Source organism: Phalacrocorax carbo, chromosome 5, assembly GCF_963921805.1.
Source record: "Phalacrocorax carbo chromosome 5, bPhaCar2.1, whole genome shotgun sequence".
NCBI lineage: Eukaryota > Metazoa > Chordata > Aves > Suliformes > Phalacrocoracidae > Phalacrocorax > Phalacrocorax carbo.
Window position 1 is genome coordinate 26,279,719 of NC_087517.1, and position 21,946 is coordinate 26,301,664.

General features: G+C 38.4%; 1 protein-coding gene across 1 annotated transcript in view; it reads right to left on the reverse strand.

Moving 5' to 3' along the window:
* The window catches only part of PDE11A (phosphodiesterase 11A), a 140,876-nt gene that overhangs the window by 41,948 nt on the left and 76,982 nt on the right, over window positions 1–21,946 (reverse strand). Inside the window, exons 9-10 of the mRNA XM_064453319.1 lie at window positions 21,853–21,945; window positions 18,441–18,491 (exon numbers count right to left, since the gene is read on the reverse strand). Coding sequence (XP_064309389.1) covers window positions 18,441–18,491; window positions 21,853–21,945 — 144 coding nt within the window. The remainder of the gene's footprint in view (window positions 1–18,440; window positions 18,492–21,852; window position 21,946) is intronic.

Below are 21,946 nucleotides of genomic sequence, written 5' to 3' on the forward strand. Positions count from 1 at the left end.
AAAGGGCCATATATCATTAATGACATCATTAATGACCATCTTACTTCCAAATACATGGAATATCAAAGTGGCTTCTACTAACAATAAAGTACCAATTCTGGCCACTATAACAGACGGCCCACAGGAATAGAAAAATAATGTTCCTAGTTCAGTAGTAATAAGCCTTTAGGCTGCTGTGGATGAACAAAACCTAAGAAGGAAAACTTTAGGAAACTAAAGAGTCAAAGTTTTAGGGAAACTCTGAAAGGCTAAATACTTGAAATAAAATCTACTATTTAATGCTTACACCTTAGCGCTGCTGAAGACAACTATTCCACAGTTCTAGAAGTATGTATAAAACATGTGCCATATCAAATGGTTTGTTTATATTGTTAGCATGCAACTAGATAAGAAGAAAGATAAGAATTCATACTTGTTTTTTTCTTCTGGGCTGTACGCGTTCATGTATAAATGTGTATCAGAAAAATGCAGGATAACATGCACACGCATTACACAGAGCATTTTACAACATTCTCACTGTAAGGGCTGAACAAAGTGATCACAATCAATCAACGCAAGCAAAAGGAGAGACTTCTGCTGCTCTTATTGAACATATTTCCTGAATGAGAGATAGGTTTTACATTCAGCTTGGTTAATGTTACTGCAAATTACTTTCCTTTTAATCCTACTTTCTGTCACGTACCACACTAGTACATTCATAACAGCCAATACAGCTATTGAGAAAACATACGCAAAGCATACCATTAAATGGCCTCTTACAAATTAACTTTAAATCAGTTTATAGTTATAAATAGTACAAGAATGATCCCTTGGAGATGGGTGAAAGGAAAGGGGCAAGCTTCCTATCCTGAATAAATTGTAGGTGTGATAGCTGCTATAAGCTCGTGATAGGTGTCTTGCTATGTTGGGATCTGGAAACACGCTACCAGTCCTTCCAAACAGGGAGGAAGCTTAATGAATTTCCCTAACAAGCCACACAGTTTTACAAACCAAACTTCTTGTGTGAGTTGAAAGTCTAGTTTTCAGTATGTGAAAGCTATACTAAGCTAAAGTCTTCTCATTCCAGCTAGTCAGATGTACTGCCAGTAGAGACCAGCAGACAAGTCACGTCCTGCCAGCATGAAAAATGGTCTGAGGGAGATAACTCCTTATGCAGGAAAAAACTGCATCATGTCAGGAAAAAAACCAAGAAGTAGAAATTTCAATAGTTAATCATCTCCTATGGCAGAATCTGGTTATGAGACAGTCTGGGTCAGTGGTGGAGAAAGGGCAATTTAAGGTGGTGATTACATTTTGTCTCATCTTGCCATAATCCTCTTATTCCATCCTTATTTCCTACCAGTTGGCACACACTGCTAGGCAGCTTAAGGAATTTCTTAAACAGAAGATACCTACAGCTCAAGGGTCTGATTGCAATAACTTGATTCAGGATTACCCATCATATGAAAGCACAGTTTTTTATCTCATTTGATGCTAAGAACACAGGACAAAATATTGCACAGATTGACAGAGAAGGCTTACTAAATGATTTTTGCACTATCTCTTCTAATAGCATATTTCTTGCAATCTTATATAACCATATTTGATAATGTGATAAATGTGATAACATCAGATGTGATAAAATCAGAAAGCATTCTTTCTCCTTGTAAAACGTTCATTACCATGGAAGCAGTCCAGCTAAACATAGAAAACACTGGACCGAAATCCTACTTTGCTGTGTCAGCTTAAACGCTCCGTACTTCAATTTTATTACCTGTGTGGATAAGACATCAGTGCTTATTATGTGAGGAAAGCCTTTTGAAACCTACTGATAAGTATATTGTATGGCTTTATTAAAAGCCATTTGGTGTGCCCAGCTGCTTTCCCATGTGATATCAGAACCATTCTGTAAAACTAACTTCCACTACAGAATACAGTCCACTTTTTCTATACCATTTCTATGGACAACGACATGTGGAATGGTTAGCAAGGTTTCCTAATCAGAAAATATGGCCAGACTGATGGAGAAAAAGTAACAAGAAACTTGATTATATATAACACACATAAAGATATCCCATGAAATATGTGTCCCAATGTAGCAAAAGAATGGGAAAACAATGTGGTATGCCTCAACTCCCAGAGGCACTCTTTGAGTTAGGAGTCCATATACTATGAGGTCAATAGTGAGTCAGGATCCGACCTCATTTATACTCAGTAGTGAAACTGGAGCTTCAGAGAATGTGTCATACACAAAAAAATAAGACTACCCTTTCACTAGAATCTCTCTCAGAAGATTAGGAACTGAAAAACCTTAAAGGCCAATCATCAAAACCTGCACAGACAGCATCAAAGTGGAGAATATTTGAATGCAATGCTTTTTTTCTCCCTCACTTAATCTATCAAGCTGTATTGGAGACAGCATTTTCTGATGGCAAAGACTTTTATTTGTAAAGGGTTCTTTTCATGTGTAAAGGCCTCTAAAATACTTGCTTATATTTATAGCTGCAGGCATCTTTTAAAATGTATCTTTATAGTCAGTTATTAGCAGTAGTGGACAAATTTTGCACTTCTTCGTAGCCATGGAAGGCCAAAGCCTGCTATGTTCCAGTCTGACACATTTCTTACTCTTTCTGAAGGGGAAAGAACCAAATGTTTCAGCTCAGGGATGTTTTAATGCCCAGAGCAACCCGGCTTTTAAAGGCCTTCATCTGTTACTGCAGACTGCAGATGGCATCTCTCTGCCCTTCACAATGCTGTGTTATCACCTCTTTCCCAATGACCAACCACAGGAGAAGCAGGACAGCAGCATTTAAAGGGAATTTTATAATATTTACAGTAAAGGAGAATGGGTGTGGAAAAGACTTAAAGTGTGCACCTGTATTATCCTCTGGGTTTTGATTCTAATGATTTTTTAACGCAGTCATCACAGTAGCATTGCTGCTGTCTTCGGAAGTGAAATTGCCCAGAATCACAGAATCATTTAGTTTGGAAAGGAGCTTTTGAGACCAGCTAGTCCCACACCCCTGCTCAAGCAGGGTCAAACCGCTCCCTCCAACTTTGTTTGCCCTTTGACAACTTTCACCAAATTCCCATTCTCTGAATGAGGTCACTGTATGAAGGGATACTCAAATAACTACAACTGGAGACTGGAATGAGATAGGAGTGGGGCTTTGAACTCATATGAAGGCAGTTGGACAAAAACATGAGATAAGGAGACACAATGCTGCCGTATAACACGCTTTGCCACCATCAGATCTACCAGACTCCCTATTTCTGTGTGCCAGACTCTGTCAATGTTTTATCCAACAATTGTACAGATGTAAAAGATATCAACAGTCTCTGGAACAGGATTGATGTATTTTAAACCTCTTCAGAGTAACCCAGCAGATAAGCAGAGGGTTGCAATCATGAAATCAAATGCCCAAGCTGTGCCCAAAGTCCCACAGTAGGTGTCTGAGTCCTTTGCTGTAAAAGGTCATTTGTTGCTTTAGTCAAAGTTTCACATCTGTAGACTGAGAATAATGCTGCTCTTGCATTCGTTTTCAAAATCTGCAGCTGAAGGACATGTATGTGGTACCTACTGTTTTGTCCTCAACTGGCAAATTAACAGCGTAACATGTAATTTAGACATGAAAAGTGGAGCAAAGAAAGTTGCATTTAGTCTTGTTTCAAAAAGTTATATTTGGTTTGACCGTTTACCAAACATAACTACTGCTTACTATGAGTACTGGTACTTGCTTTAATTAAAAGAGAAACTTCATGGTATTAAGAAATTTATTTATTCTGCTCCTTCTATTAGAACAAGAAAAGCAGCCATTAAGCAATATATCACTATCAAATATAACATTTAGGAATTTTTTTTATTATCATGCACCAGTAAATACAATTATATGGTATTTACTTTCTGCTTTTGGTATAAAGCTACATGTGCCTGAGAAAAGGATTTGTCATAATTTTATTTTTAAAAGGGCAAGGGAAGATATGTCATAACAGCATTACACATGCTATTTCCAAAGGTAAGCCCAAAATTATAGCTAAAAACCTGAAAGTATTTTGAATGTTTCTGATCCGTCAGTCAATCCTGTCTGAACACACCACTTTCTGGAATTGGGACCCATCAAAAGGAATAATAAATTTCAGAGATGAAAATTACATTTAAAATTTTGTTACAAACTATAATAGAAAAAACACAAAATACATTATTTATGTTGCTAAAAATCAAGCATTGATGTTAAGGTTGTTCCCTAGTACACAGAAACAAAATATATGGCAGCCTATAAAAGAAACAAGAAAATTTTATTTTAAAAGAACAGAGACATAAAATAAAAGCAATTAATGGTCTGAGCATCTATTATTCTTAAGGCCAAAGTCCATAACCACAGCAGCCTAGGACTGGAGTTTTACAGGGCATGCACATTCAACACAATGATCTCCCGAGGCGTGCGGGGGAGCGTTCACATCCTTTCGGCTTATGGTGATTAGGAAATAACCAGTGTGTCACATACTACAGGCTAGCAACTGTCGACTTTTTATGACCATTGGTGCAGATGAGAAGCTCATACAAAAGGGTCTATTCAGTCTCTGCCCCAGAATTTGAAACAAACACAAGCAGCAAACCTAGGGCAAGCATTTCTCAGTGATACAAAAGTGCCAGGCATGCAGGCTGCCGTTTCCCACAACAGCCTTACTTGGTTTTGGTAGGCAGAGTGTCAGTTTTGTTACTCCCATGAAGAGCAGAATAGGTAATGCAGACTGACCCCCTCATACCTATAAATTTGGGAGGATGAGGGAAGAGGCACACAAGGTAGCCTTCTCCTCCACAAAACTACCTAGGAAGGGGAGGGAAGGCTTTAGCTGCTTCCTTGAAGACTCAGAAGAGGAAAAACCTAAATAAGGGTGGAAGGCATAGGTCAGGGTTGTTCTCACAGAGAACACAATGTGAAGACACAGAGAGGAACCACCTCTTTTGGTGGCAAACAGCCCAAATAGTGCCCTGCAATTCTCAGTTGGACAGATGGTGTGAGAGAGCACATGAGAAAGAAATAAGTGAAGGCATTGCCAAGAATGGACACTAAATTAAAAAAAAAACCTACGCCCACCCCCCCCCCCCAAAAAAAAAACCAAACAACCCCAACCAACCAACAAAAAAAAACCCCAAAACCCAAAACCAATAAAACCTCAACACACACCCACACACCCCCATACCACAATAGCAGATTCACTGGTATTATGTTATCCCAGTGTACTCCAGCAGCGCTCACTGCACCCACGCCAATCTGCAGGACCACTGGACACGTGCCACCATGGGGCTGTGGTGGTGCTGCAGGAGTGCACAGCAATGGCACTGGACGGCGTTCATGCTAGCCACCGAAATTTTCCCTCTGAGCATCTGTGACAAATCAGGCTGTCAGTACAGTGACTGGTGGTGAAAATTATGCACATATATGAGAGGGCTACTGCTCCACTGGGGAGAAAGTCCTATTTCAGATCTGCTGGAGTGACAGCTGTAGCAGAATATTGTCAGGTAGACAATAAATAATATTGAAAACACTTTCAAACTTACGACGTATATTTAAAGAAAAGCTACAGAGAACATTATAGCGATTATCCTTAAAATATGTTTTATCTTTGTCATGTTCTCCTTAGTTTTTGTCAAGTTCTGATTGCAGGTTTAAAAGCAATCTACCCATCCTATTCTGAATCCATAAATCTCTCTCTAAAACCACTGAGGACTGCCCAAAAGAGCATTCTCCAGAAAACCCCAGAGCTTCATCTTGCTACAGATTAAGAAGCCAAGAGGGTTATCCTGTGTGAGGCTTCTGCAGGGTGGGCTGCACACCACAGCTCCTCTCCCATAGCAGAATGTACATCCTCCACAGCACCCTTCATCCCACAGAGCACACCAGCAGAGAAAGCCTGAGCACCCAACCTGCACAGCAGCCCAGAGCTCTAGTTCACACACAACTCACAGCTTAATGGCCACATATTTTCTGAGGGAAAAAAACAATGTACAGATCCTGCTCTTTCAACAACAAAAAGGCACTTAAATATTATCTTTTTTTAGCTCTTTACTCACTACTTATATATTATTAGCTTTATAAATTTTCTTTAAACAGAAGTTGCTTTTATCTATCACTGCTTTGAGGTGAAAGGCTGCAACACATACATAAATACGTGTTTCTTGTCATTCATGAGGTTCTTAATAAAGGTCTTACAATACACATTAACTGGTCCCTGTGAAAATACCCTTATGATATTTGACTGATATAACTGTGCCTTTTCTCCTAGTCACTCTGCATCTGCCAAATTAATGTTTTGAACATAACGTTTTATCCTATGCGTAGATGGTGCTGCAGAGGGGCTGCAGCATCAGCCGAGGAGGAGCGAACCTCGGTGAAGAGGTCTGTCTGCGTGACTCTATTTTAGGGACACTGAGGATTGTCCATGCCTGGTATAAAGCTGCGGGGCACACAAATACCTCAGCCACCACTGACTCAGAGAGGCAGTTAAAACGCAGACAGGTAGAGAAATGAGCCAGGCAAGGAGCTGGATATGGGACCCTAATGGGGCTGCATTGCTGTGCCACACAGCACCCAGCTCACCAGGGTCTTCCCCGGGTTGCTGCCATGCGACCCTGGGGCAGGCACTACCTGCTGACCAGGTCTTGCTCAACTTGCTGTGGTGGTGCTGTGATTATGCCACTTATGACTTTCCTTACCACCACCCGCAGCAATGGGTCTCCTTCAGGGAAAGAACAGAAGACACAAGTAGATACCTGGAATCAGTTTAACAGTAGAGTTTATGAAGGCCATAAATGGAAATTGTTTTTTGTTTGTTTGGGGTAGGGTTTTTTATGTGCCCATAAGCTTGTATGTCTGGGACAAAACACGTGCTGCTGCATGGCAGCACAGAAAGCAGGGTTAGTTGAGTTACATTTAAGCACACCAAACAGGATGCTGCACGCTCAGGGGGATCACAAAGGTGCTGGAAAACACTAATAGCTGATATTCTCATTTTTGTGTGTGTGTGTGTGTGTGTGTGTGTGTGTGTGTGTTCGGAGCTGGGTGTACCTTGTTGCAAAGCACAAGATGACGGAACACTTCACAGAAATGGCTTCATAAAATATTCAGTTTCCTGTTTTTGCCTGGGGTACAATCTGCACATTTTCCATACAGTTGCAGCAAGAAAGAGAAGTGCTAGGGTCTATTTCTCATACATTTAAAGTGTTTACACTTTAAATTTGAAAGACTAAAAACGCAGAACTACTGACTAATTTCTCTGTTAGAATGTGCATTTAGTCTGCCTGGGATTTTGCCCAGACTAAAACGAGACTTTTGAGACTAAAACAATAGAGGAATCCCTGACCAGGCAGACAATGAAACAGCACAATAAATAACCCGTAGAAGGTTGTAACCGCGAATATTTTTTACATAATATATGCTAGATATGGTTTGCTTGGACGACACAGGCACATACACCTCAAATATTAATTGAGCTAGAAAAAAAGTGTGCATCCATATAATTTTTTTCCTTCAAATAATCCCAGAGCCTACATTAATACTGCATAGGAGCATGGTCACTCACGCACTCATGTGTGGGAACAGGTCTTTCAGCACATCCTCGCTCTTACCAGCTGATGGAGGAATGCAAAAAATATTGCTGGCTATGAGACTGTGGATGTAACATGGCTGAACCCGTGAGGCTATTTCTCCCGAGTCTCTTGATGACTCGCGCAAGAAGGACACATTGCCTGTGCTGCTAACATATTCTACTACATGCACACACACAAACATTAACGATGCTGTGAAATTGCACTGGTATTACCTTTTTCAGGATTTTACAGCTTAATGGAAATGCTGCTAGGCGATCAGCCTTAAAGTGGAGCAAGGATGGCACCCAGTGGCCAAACAGATTCATCTCAGAAAAGCATTTCTCATCTATTTCCTATTCTTTACTTTCAGGAGTTTTAATTATAAAAAGGCTCTAGCTCTAATATGAACTCGTTGGCAATGTCAAAATCCTTTAAAGGGCACTGCCTTCTTTGTTTAGAGACATTTATGTTTCCTTTTATAAAATATTTTGTAAAAAAAGACCCCCGTCTATAAAAATACTGCCATTAATAATTTAAAATCATACCAGGAAACATTTATGACAAACAACTGCCTGCAGCAAGAACACTGTATAGAGGCAGAAATAAAGAAAGAACAGTATATTTTCCTTTTGTAGGGTATATGCTATAGAAAACAAAAGATTTTTTCATGGTTTTAAAATCAGTACAATTACTAAGGATCTTGTTTAATTTTAAAATGAACATTAATAATATTAATGTCAATTAGAAAATGTCTATCCAAATAAAGTTAGTGAAACGCAACTTGATTTTTTAACCAGAAAATTCCCAGTTATAACTGTTAGTCTGCAGGGACTACAAAAGCAACCTAAGCACAGATAAAGAATAATTTAAAATGTGAAATATTATGCCACTTTTCTGGATTTTTTTTTTTAAAATAATTCTTTCTTCCATGAGTTAGAATAAACAGTACAATGGTCTTACTGGGCCAGTCTGGGAATGCAAGTCTCAGAACAGTGAGCTGTCACACAGAGGGCTAGCCCCACGGATGTCTATCATCTGTGTGGGGAATAATTTGCTCCTTATTGATGGCAAAAGAACTATACAGTGAACTCCTAAAATACCATCATTCGCTGAAACACCCCAATTTTTTAAATTATTCTGCTCCAATTTAAGTGCGCAAGTCTTTGCTAGATAGATTTTTCTTCCTGTTTGAAAACCTTTTTAAATATAAACTCCCAAGTCTGTCACTGACTGAAGCATACTACTTTATCATTTGATAAGTGTTGATTTTTTTTTCTAAATCATTCATCAGATCTTCCTCAGGCTTGCATGACATTTTAAATGTATTCTATGCCTTATCACTTTTTGCATGGTCATTGGCTAAATGGTGTGGCAATGTTGAACTGTATTTATTCCTCGATGCTTTCCAGCTGGGAAGAGATTCTTGTGGAGTATGACGACCGATCAGATTGAAGGACATACAACGGGTTTGTTGGATAATAAATCATTTCACCTTCACTTGTGAGCAATACTATGTCCCCAACAATTGCTATTTCTAATTTGTTTTTCTAAGCATTCTCAAGTTCTGGTGCAACTGTAGCTTTGGATTGGAACACAGATGCAAGAAATACAAAACTTCCCATGCAAATAACAAAACGTAGCATTTGAGAGCAGCAAAGTAGCAGCACGCTTTTTTAGTATGGATAAATTAATAACCATAAGTGTTCTGTTTACAGTATTTAAAAGGAGATTTAAGCTCTGGTCTAGATGTGAAGTAGCTGATCTTAGAAGTAGCAATTTATTATTTAATATTTCTAGTTACTCTGTGTCTTTGCAGTCAGAATATCAATGTTGACTTTTCACGTTTTTTAAATCCTAACACTTAAGCTCCCTTCTTTTTAATCTACAGTGTAAGTGTATTCAGAGATTATTCTGTATAGCATAAACACTTAAGAATAAATATTTTGCCTTTGCATATTAAAAAAATTCCACTGGAAGTTCCTTATTGACATCAACGTTATGCCCTTACCTTGACATAATCCCCAGAGCAGAACATACTCCTTGTTGGAAGAAGCCTATCCCTTTTAATTCATTTAATGACCTGTGCTAAACTCATAAATGAACAGAAAAAATTGTCTGGGCATGGATATATGATTAAATTGTGGCCTTTTTCTAGCTTCCAGGGTGCAGGTTTCTTTCTTTTGCTTTGACTCTCTCAAGTCATATACAGCTTTTCCTCAAGAGGAAGATTTTTTTAAAACAGGATTTACTTATGTCCTACACTATACAATAAACTGGCTTTGTGTGGGCTTATACAAATGCAACACAGTTGCATCACAGAAATCTTTTGCAGTCAGAAAGCAGAAATGTTGAAATCTTTCACAGAGATGTATTAATATTTCTGTCCCCTCTTTGCAGATGGGAAACCAAAACATGAAGAAGTGCCCTGCCCTGGTCAGATGATACGTCAACATGGGCAAGGAACCTGCCCAGTTAGACTACAAATATTCAGAGTTGAGCAGATGGGGTGGATGTACTCCTCATGGCCGCTATAACCTCCCTTGAACCCTTTATAGCCAACAAAGGGGCCTGGCCCCTTCAGAAGGCAGCTCAGTGCCTGAGCTTCACCAGGTTAAATTACTCCTTGTAAACCCTCCCTCCACAACATCCTGGAAAATTAATATTTCAGCTGCCCTGGAGGGAAAGGAACATTTTACTCTGGGAGCTGCATGTTTTCACCTGGAAATAATAAATTTTGCCATTTTAGAAATACAAAAGGAATCCTTTCAGTGACTTTTTGCAACAATTTAATCTCATCATTATCAACTACAAAGCAAATAAATTTAAATGCTGAAATGTCAATAAAACTGAATATTTAATTTTTTGAAAGCAAATTCAGAATTCCCATTAGCTTTTTCTGTTAACTACCCCTAGAATTAGGGTAGACACTGTAGTATGACACTAGTCTAGTAGGAGAGCTCCAAAAGTAATTCGTAAACAGGTGCCTCTCATGCTTCTGACACACTGAAGTCATCCCCCTTTATTTCTAATAAAATGCCTTACAGAAGAAATTAAAGCAAAAAAAAACCCAAAACCTCAGGGTTTTTTTCACAAGCTGTCATGTTACTCTTTTATATGCCTTATTCTCAGTAAAACTTATCACACTGGAACAGGTTTCATGATGGCAACAATATCTGTATGAGAAGGGCTGTTGCATTAGGAGGAGTGCACCTGAGAACCACAGGTCCCAGCCCTGAGACAAGGAGCTGAAGAATAGCTTAGCAGGACAATCCAGAAACGCTTCCAGGGGCAGGTGGTTAGAATGGAAGAGAAACAGCTTTTACTAAAACAAACAATTCAGCAAATCTGGGAGTTTTCATCAAACCCTGGTATCTGCAATTTCTGAGATTTATGACAGTAATGATCAAGTTTCATAATTTCTCTTCATTTTAAACATAGAAGGCATAGTCTCTTTTCTGGGTGATAAAAAGTGACGCAAAAAAATGTAGTTTCCTATTTTTTTTTCCAAGCAGTGCTGTTGGAAGGCACCGACTAATAACATAAGAATAATTGTTGTGTGTCAGACCAAAGGTCCTTCGAAGCCCTGTGCCTTAGTTTTGAGAGTGACTGAGAGCAGGGAAGGCTATCTGAACTGAGAAAACATACTTCCTTGGGGCATTCCTCTCAGCTTTGGCAAGCTGCACGTCAGCGATTTCCTGAGCCAGAGATGACTGTCTTCATTCAACAGGCCTAATTTGCCCTTTCCTTCTGCTAATCCATAATTTTTAACTCATTAACATCTATGGAGATAGGTCATATAGTTTAACTTCATGTTTGCTGGAAAGAGATCTTTAGTCAGATTAAAATCTGTGCCCCGATAATTTCATTTGATGCCCCTAAACACTATATGAAAAAGGACCATGAAGAGTCTTTCCCTATTCCTCTTCTCCTCTTCTCCATCCCCTTCCCTCTCTTCAGTGAAGTTTAAAAATATTTTTAGGTTTGATGTAACTTTGAACTACAGAGATTAGCCTGATGTCAACAGATGACAGCCTTATATTTCAGAAACTAGTACAAAAATCCAGTATTACATTTTTAAATAATTATTTATTTTTAATAGTTTTCAGTGTATGCAATGTGTTCCTGACTTCTTGTTTCCATGACGACTGAAGACATAGGCACATGTAAAAGGGTATGAAATAACGTAATACAATAAATACCTCAGTTTCATGAATTATGAAACTCAACACTGTGCTTTAGGTCTTATGTGGGCAGTGCATGTGGAAAAGCAGAGAAAATAAACCGTTTTACACCTTGTGAACACGTGCATTTCTCAAAAGGGAAAAAGGGAACACAGCTCAATATTAACACTTAAGCCCTGTTTACCCTCAAGGTTTTTCCTTATTTTTCCCCCACAGTTGCTACTCTCAGTGGAACTTGAGCAGCTGGAATAGTATTGGGGAAAGCTCGGTGCCAGCACAGACCCTCCTGTGACAGCCAAAGAGTCTGTGTGACTAGTCTTGGGAGACAATCTGAAAAATACTTAAGCATGTGAATAACTTCATGCACTTACACAGAATTGTGGATCTCAAGAACTACATGTGTTTCACCATATGAATGGCTGGGTCCATGGCTTGCAATACTGACTTTGCAGTGTGATTACATGCCTTTGGTCCTTGGTAAACCCGTGTTATCAAACAGTTTGAAACAACAGTGTCATCAAGGCATAAAACTCTCATCTTCTAGCTATACATATTTAAATGGCAATATTTCATAAATGGTCCAAAAGACAAAGACCAGCTTGCCTTTCTGAAATTTAATTACTGAGGAAGGCTACAGTGTAATTATTACAAACCACTTCAAATTATTTAATTACCAGAAAATAAAAGTAAATAAAATAGTTCTAAATTGAAAGATGGCATCACAGCAGAGAATAACATAGCCTGGGAATGCTTTCCCAACCCTTACAGAGATTGGAGATAAAATTAATACAAAAAATTCAAATTTTCATTGTGCTGCCCACTTTTATGCATTTAAGGGTGGGATTAAAATTGTAACAGCATAAGACATAACAAATTAATTTTATATCATACACGTAACGTACTCCAAGTATCAAATTCACTTAAAGCCACCATCTTTCATGGATTCAGCTGTTTACATTGTCATATACAGTAGCAGTCCTAAAAATTGTTTCCTTTTTCAGTTCAGCTCTTTCCATTGTTATTTAGTTAGATGTCTGTGGTTTTAAGAGAGGCACAAAAGCCTTCCTACGTGGAGGTAGGTCTTAACTAGCCATAACTCAGGCAACGGAATTGAGAAATACAGGAATTGTTATTCATGCTACATTTTGAGCCGAAGATTCTGTAAAGCAGGTGATACATTATTTTCCGTTGTGTAGCTCCTAGGTGTGCTGTTTGACCTAAAAAGGGGAATCTCTCACAGGGCTATAAATAATGCATCATAGTCATTAAATATTGATCTGGCTTGTACCATTCACAGCTGCACAATTAGGTTAGCTTTTTAAAAATAGCTTCTTGTATATTACCCATAATAGGACAGTGTTTACATATTCTCTTTGGAAACTACATTAGTTAAATTTAAAGGTGATTTGTGTTTGTGGGACTGCTTGCTAAGTCACAGGACTTGTTCATTACTGTCTCAGAAGTCAGTAACTCTTGCTATAAATATCCTGTCCTGGACACAATTCTACATTCTTTACTTACGTATCTTGGCTTTCTATATTTGTCTAAAAGTCAGCTATTTTTAGGCTTGGAGAGCCTGCATTTCAATGAGAAAAACCTGGCACTTCAGGACAGTGCTACAGGATAGCAACAATCTTAGATTAATCAGACTTTACTAGTCTTATATTTTGCTATTCCAGTGATACAAATGCTTACAGTTAAACACTAGCACTAGTAGATAATGGAAATAATGGAATTGACTTTTAAGTCTAAAATACAAGATAGAACTGAGTTGCCACAGTTTTCAAAATCATACCTAACTTCTAAAAAAATGAAAATGAATATTGATATGGGTATGATTCACTGGTGCATTACTTTAGGTTATCCTGTCAAAATTCAGTTTGAATTTAGTGTAGTTATGTAGATGCAAGTGAGGAGAAGCACTGTGATAAATCAGGCTCAAGACTTCAGACAGACATTCTCAGATATGCAAGAAATGTTTGCACTCATGGTGGATTTTTGTTTGGTTTTTTTTACTTGCAAATGCCCATGAAAAATAAAGTTTAATTTTAATCCCTATATCTAGGGCAATGGTATCAGAAATCTGCCTATCACAGTAAAGCAACACATATCAGAAAACCTAAAAAAATATTATGCAGTTTATATGAACTTCACAGTATATCGGATTTTTTTTTGGAAGCCATCATAAAAAGAAATCAAAGTTGCAAAATATTGAGTAGCAAATAAATGTAAAATAATCTGGCAATGGAGAGTCTGTGTACATTATTTACTATAAATTGTATGGGTTTGCTGCTCTTGTTTTAATCCTATAAATCGTTCATAAAAAAACACATCCTCCTCCTTAGAACCTAGAACGAGATGAAATGGCCTCAAGTTGCATCAGGGGAGGTTTAGATTGGATATTAGGAAAAATTTCTTTACTGAAAGAGTGGTCAGGCATAGGAACAGGCTGCCCGGAGAGGTGGTGGAGTCACCATCCCTAGAGGTGTTCAAAAAAACGTGCAGACATGGCACTTTGGGACATGGTTTAGGAGGCAATGTGGAGTTGGGTTGATGATTGGGCTTGATGATCTTAGAGGTCTTTTCCAACCTTAACGATTTTATGATTCCATATCTGATTTCTACAGTTGTCTAAAAAAAGTAGCAACATAGATTCACATTGAACCTTTTTTTGCACATTTTTGAAGGGATTCTACTTCAGGTGTTACTACAATATAGCTTTGACTAATAAAAACTGCTCCATAATCATCCCCGGTACTGAGGTCAGGCTGACTTGCCTGTAGTTCCCCAGATCCTCTTTCTGGCCCTTCTTGGAGACAAGCGTCACATCTGCAAGCCTCCAGGTGTCTGGGATGTCCCCTGTTAACCAGGACTGCTGGTAAATGATGGAGAGCGGCTTGGTGAGCTCCTCCGCCAGCTCCCTCAGTACACTCGGGTGGATCCCATCCAGCCCCATAGATTTGTGAGTGTCCAGGTGGCACAACAGGTCATAAACTGCTTCCTCCTGGATTATGGGGGGTTTATTCTAGTCTCCGTCCCTGTCTTCCAGCTCAGGGGGGTGAATACCCTGGAGATAACTGCTCTGACTATTAAAGACTGAGGCAAAAAACTCATTAAGTACCTCAGAATTTTCCTCATCCTCAGTGTCAATGTTCCTCCCCACATCCAGTAAAGGATGGAGATTCTCCTCGGCTCTCTTTTTGTTGTTATTGTATATGTAAAAGCATTTTTGTTACCCCTTACAACAGTGGCCAGATTGAGTTCTAGCTGGGCTTTTGCCTTTCTAATTTTCTCTCTGCATGACCTAACAAGATCTCTGTACTCTTCTTGAGTTGCCTGCCCCTTCTTAAAAAAGTGGTAAACTCTCCTGTTTTTTTTTTTCCTGAGTCCCAGCAAAAGCTCCCTGTTCAGCCAGGCCGGCTGTCTTCCCCACTGGTTCGTCTTGAGGCACTTGGGGACAGCCTGCTCCTGTGTTTTAAGACTTTCTTCTTCAAGAGTGCCCAGCCTTCCTGGACCCCTTTGCCCTTCAGGATTTCCTCCCAAGGGACTCTCTCAATGCCAATTGCATGACATTGCCCATTATCATACACTCATGTTTCATTGTTCCATGCTGTGAACTTCCCTCTAGATTTTCCAGCTCTACAACCAATGGTGCTCTGCACTTTTTCCCACCCTAGCAGCTGAAGAAAGGTATTTAATTTCTTAAGGGTTTTGTTATTAAGGTGGGGTTTTTCTGTTGTTTCATTAATTCTTAGACAGGATTAGTGGCAACAGAAATAAATGTTATTTATTTTACAGAACCTGCTCACAGTTATTATGTTTAATTCTTAAAAAGATATGAGGTATATTTGTGAATTCATCCAATAACAGCAGGAAATTATTGACAAAATTTCAAGCAAAAAAATCAACTTTAACTAGTCTTGCTAGGGTCTCTGTAATGCAATAAAATTAATTCACTGGTAAAAGCCAGAGGAAAACATAAACTTCAAGTACACTTGCAATTTTTCCACTTTGTATCGGAATATTCTGGAGATCTCAGGCAAATAAAAATTAATGGGAAAGCATTTTATTAAGACTATAAAGAAATAAGATGACAAAGATGGAAATAAACAACTTGCATGAGGAGGAAAAATATGTAATTATTCTGAAGCTGCTAGAGTCCAGTTACAGTATGTTTGGGATAACATGTTGAAAAGTTGTCAACTCAAATGTATTGTCACTCCAAAGTCATTAATTACTGTTAGGTCCCATGTCAGTCAAGAGCACTAGTGAACTACTGGCATTACTCTCATTTAGATGTTTCTACCATGTGTGTTTGTTCCTCCTCTGACTGAACCAGAACATCAGGTAGATCGTAACACACATTTCCTCTGACATCTGCCAATAAATCACCAAAGGGAGAGGGGATGGTTTTAGCCCCAAACACCCCCAGAGGGAGGAATTGTTTATTAGCCAGTCAAGTCTAGAAGATGACCCTAATATAACAAAAGGCTTATACAAAATGTAACAATATAATGAACAGAGAAAAGAGCAGCAATTTCAGGATAGGATGCCCCAGGAGACCTCAAGCAGGGAGACCAGCTGCCAGAGCTCTGCAAGGGGGAAGATGGGACCAATTTCATCCCACGGATGGATGGCCCTCTCTGGCCCTTTCTGTCAAAAGCTCACAAGACACACTGGTATTCTCTGGGTTTTTGTTTTGTTTACAGGTGTGAAGCGTTAACAAAGACTACCTGGCACTCAGTTTGCCAGGAACTGGAAGTGAGACAACTGGATATAGGAAAGGGAACATTTTTCTGAACAAGTATCTCAGCTTAGTTTAAGCATACCTTGGTTATATTCTTAATTTTCTCATATATGTTCCTCATAAAAATGGACATATCAGGGCTATTAATGAATAAATGCTTCTCATTTCCCTTTACCTTATAATTAACCATTAAATGGATAGTTACATGACTTCAAGATAAATGGATAATGACAAGACATTTCTTACTTGGAGACTAGTAAATCTATTAACGAAGACACCTGGGAAAACAAGTAGAAGAGCTCTTTATCACACTAGTATCTAAGTCCAAAGAGTAATATATCAGGCTTTTATTTCAACTACACAGACCATGATGGAGACTTGTTTTCCAACAGCTGACAGCAACAAAGAAGTATGGCCCTCTGGCATGTAGAAGGATATTGGTTGAACCCTGACAGTCACAGAAGCTATGTTACAGGTGCTTATTCTAAGGTAAACTACAATTAAAAAAAAAAAGAGAGGGAAAGAGAGGAAGAGAGGAAGAGAGAGAGGGAGGAAGGAAGAGAGGAAGGAAGGGAGGAAGGAAGGGAGGGAGGGAGGGAGGGAGGGAGGAAGGAAGATAGATTGATTTGTGGTCACTTATCCCTTTCTTTCCCCTCTCTCTCACAGTGTTCAGTGTTCTTTTTGCCAAATATAAGATAGAACTTATTAAGCACACAAAAGTATTTTCTGCTGGCTGCAGTGTTGAAATGATCTTCAAGCATGTTTGATTCCAGCAATAATTCAGTAATCTAATCTTCAGTTTACAAAAGGGTGAGTAATTGCAGCAATAACTACAATAGAGGGAGAATATTGCACCCTTATCACCAGGTATCCATACAGAGTTCTAAGACACAGCCAAAATTTGGGCAATAATCTACAAACTGATTAACTAACTAGCAATAGCTGCCCTTCCTCAACCCAGGTGATTCATCAGCTCTGCTAAGTCAGCCACGGCTTCCCCCTTCCACCATAACCATCCCCATGGTGCAGAGATCAGGTTGCAGCCAGCCAGCCAAGTATCAGAACAACCATCAAACAGCTATTTTTCATCCAAACAGGTGCCAGGGAGCCACAGCAGGGGATGCCAGCAGTGTGGGGTCACAAGAGTCCAGATCTCCTTCCCAGAACTCACCACAGTCTCTGATGCACTTTGCGTACAGGAGACCAACACTGATACCCACCATGAGAACCTCCCAGACACTTTTGAGGAGCCCTTTACAACACTGACTCCTCGTAGCCAAGGAAAGTGCCACCAAGTTTCCCTAGTATTTCTTGGAGCAGCAAAGGACAGAAAAGCAGCTCTGGAGCAGTGGCATGAAAGAGCAAGGTCGCCATTCCCCCTACTCTCTACCCCTTGGCAAGGCAGGATTCAGTGAGAACACATGATTATTGGTCCCTAGCAATGCTATGTTCAGCACACATCCTTTACAGATCTGCCCAAGGTGCTTACAGAAGTTAGAATAGGATTTCTCACCTTCACATCCAGCCTTCTGAGCCTATGCGATAGTGAATCCTCTACTTTTTTAGTAAACACAGGACAGCTTCCACACTATAAGCATGTAAAGTCTCAAATTCCTCTCATTTTCTCTAGTCTGCCTCCCACTGTGGTATGACTTCCCTATGGTGGTTCTTGCTGAGGAGGCCACCAAACCCATGCTGACATGCAGTTCCAGCAGCTGGTGCTGGGACAATGGTATTTTGCGGCTGTGTACCCATCACTGCAGCTCTTTATCCTTTGAAAGATTTTTGCCCACCTTCCCTGCCTAACATGTAGTACACCCTTTGTAAAACACTGTTAATTATGATTTTCTGCTTTTAATGTAAAACTTTTCTCTCAGATAATCTACACCCATTTTGATTTACTGTTATATTTTCAGAAATAACAAAAAACTTAAATCCTTACCTTAAATTTATCAACTTCTGCCTTCGAACATGTTGCATGGTAAGATAACACCTGCGCCAGAACAAAAGATAAAAAAACATTTTTGTAGACTTGACAAGTAGAAATAATGGGGCTCTACACTACAGTCTAATCAATGATGTTTAAAAGAAATTTAATTGATATTTATGCATGGTAATTTAGTTCTGAATGTCAGCATATAATAACTAATTGCATGTTATCAGATATACATTTGGCATTTATGTTGCAAGGGATGTTATAGGGAATTATGGACAGTAAGTAATTTAATATTATAAGCATTCCTACATTGTTCTCCTGGAGTTCGACAATTAAAAGAGAAAGAATTTAATGTAAAAATAACAGTAGATTTATAGACTTTAAATAATGCCTTTTGCTGTACTGCCTTTAATGCCTTTGCTAGTGGCACATCACTGCATGCAAATTAGCGCCTCTACGCTATGCCTGACATTCTCTTCAATACTATTCTGGAGATGAAAGCATCTAATATAACGCACAAGGTACTGCACACCTCCTCTTATTACCTAGAAGTATGCATAAATTTACATGGAATACATTATATCCATATGTGACGATACTAACATTGAACAAGCACTTCAGAAAGTGCAAGAGCCATCCTGAGAGAGCCATTGAACACACCAAGGTCTGACTGTGCATGGTACAAGGTGCTAGTCCATAAGGGAGCTCGCAGAGCCAGAGTACTGCATTCCTCACCACACAGCAACGCGCAATCTGCTTATGTGCTAAAGCTTTGATATATGTTTCTCATTTTGAAATTGTTTTAATCTATGAATGTCTCATACAAATACCCAACTCTATCTCAAATGCCCTTGGCTTGCAATACCTTGTGGCGGTAAGTCCCAAGATGTATTTACTCATATCAGTTTTAGAGGTGTCGTCTTTTACAGTAACGTAACGTGAAATCATTCCTGCACTTTATAAAAGAATAAATAACAAACACCAATTTACTTTTTCTGTCACACGTTTTACTTTCTATAAATATACATCATGTCCTTCCTCAGCTAGTATCTATTCTTCTGTCCAGCCATGTAGCTTCTCTCAGAAATCTGTAAGAGTAGTAAAATTATGTCTTCCGCTATGACAGATTACACTACATATCAAAATTTTCATCAAGCTTCTCCTTTATCTGCATTCATTATATTCCTCTAGATTTTTACAGTCTTCTTTAATATTGATTATTCCAATCTTTTATAATTTGCAAATTTTGCATCCTTAATATATAAAAGTGTTTATCCTGGTTTTGAACCATAAGGCATCTTCCTGTGAACTTTTCCCCATCCCTTATTTACATTTTGGTCTTCTGTTTGTTAGTCAATCTTATGAGAATTCTGTATGAAGAACTGTATCTGTATATCTGGGTAAGAATTTTATGGTATATATCAAATTGATTTGTTTTACATCCGATATCTATGTCATCTTCAAATGCCACTCATTGCCAACCTAGCTAAATACATAAATACTAATAACATATTCTATTACTGAAAAATGGATTCACAGTCCTTCGGCAGACACCATTCTTTTGTTCAGTATTTTTCTGCTGTATCTTCAATAACTTTATAAAAATATTATCATGAGTTGGAGCTTATTTATAGAAAGAATTACTCTTCATTGAAGTATAGTGGCCATTTATCAAACCTATAATCTACATTCAAGCTATATGGCTATCAGTCTTCTTTAGATCAAAGAAAGCAGCTGTTATTTTAAACAAAGTAATTTTAAATTTCCTTGATTTCAACAGTAAATAACAAATTTCTGTGTTAACTCTCACCCCTGTGTGAGTGTGATATCTGGCACTGCTTGTGTTTTTCTTGCCAGGAGGACTATTCATTCTAAAGTGTAATATTGCACAAATATCTGAGGCATATAAGGTCTTAAAGTAATTCATGCCTATGATATATAAGGAATAAGGAATCTTGCAGGAGCCCTGAAAAGGAAATCTTTTAACTTCTCCTCCTAAGTGAATACATATACAGGAATAATAAAAAAGCCACTTTGCTTAGAATGTTTTCTAACACGAACAGTCTTACTGACTTCAAAAAGCCTTAACATGCCTACGTGCTTTACAGGATAGATCCCCAATACATAGATTAATATCTCCAACCCTAAAGCAAAATAAAAAACTTATGCAATCCCATTTGGTTGGATTTTTATTTTAACAGAGAGAAATTCATATCTCAATCAGGCCAACGCTATTGTTGTGATTCTTATTGTAATGGTGGGTACTGTATAGACTCAAAGGAGTTACACAGTTAAAGGGTGCATACATCAGGGATAGCTAGATCATTTTCTTCTCCTACCACATGTGAAATTTAAAACAATACTGAAATCTTAGCTACATTATTCTTTCATTGGAAGAATGTTTTAAGATTAACCAGTCTTGCGTAATGCTTTTTAAAAGATCTTAAATTTAATTCTAACCATTCTTAATTATTGTTTTAGTAGGAATTGGTAAATTTGTAAAGCTATCCTCAAAATTCCAAGCTTTATTCTCACCAAGATTATATTTAATATGGTTAGGTTTAAAATCTCCAGAATATCACAGAGAATAATGTTTTATTGTTGATTCAATGAAGAGTTTAAATAATCATAATTTTTTGAAATGTTCTGCATTTTAGAGTTTGTTTTACAGAAGCTGGTAGATTTCATTTTTGGGAGGGGGCGGTGAGGGGGGAAGGAACACGAAAAGAAGTTCCTACAAAGGCAATGGGCAAAAAAAGAGAAAGCTTTCTATCTGTTTAGCTACTCTATATGTATTTTATAGAAATATCTGATGTGTGGGAATGCCAGGAACTTGCATTATGTATTGGCCTTGACCCACAGCAGAGCTCTTAACTGAGCTGCCAGCCATCCTTCTTTGACTTTATTATAGCAAGACGTATATCTGATAAGTGTTCAGCAGATGCTGTTTTTGATACTAAAACTATGGTCAGTTTTTTCAAATTTTGTCCTGTTCACAGTATGTTTTACTTACACTTTACAATACTAGAAAAACAACAAGCTATCTAAAATACCAAAACCTAAGGAATTTTTAGTTAGTGGTGGACATGAAAATACATATAATGCCTAGATTAATTCCTACACTTAACACCTATAAGCAACTAGATTCTCCCTCATTACTGTCCCCTCTTCTAACGTAAAAAGCACAGGCATCAATTGAGACATACAGGTTAAAAACTACTTAAGCTGTGCATGAGCTCCACAGCTAAGCATACCCTGAGAAGGTTTCCCTTCAGCATTCCCTTAATAAGACAACACTCTAAGGTGCAGAGAGGTTGATACAGAAAATGATGTTAACTACAACAAATTCAGAAGCAGTAGATTCCTTTACATGTGACACTTATGAGCAAGAAAATGTTTCATTAAGATGTACACATACGTCAAGAGCCACAGACTGTTTTGCCCAGGATTTCTTCACTTGGTCATACATAATTGTGTTGTTGATGCCCAGGCCACAAAAAATAACAAAAGCC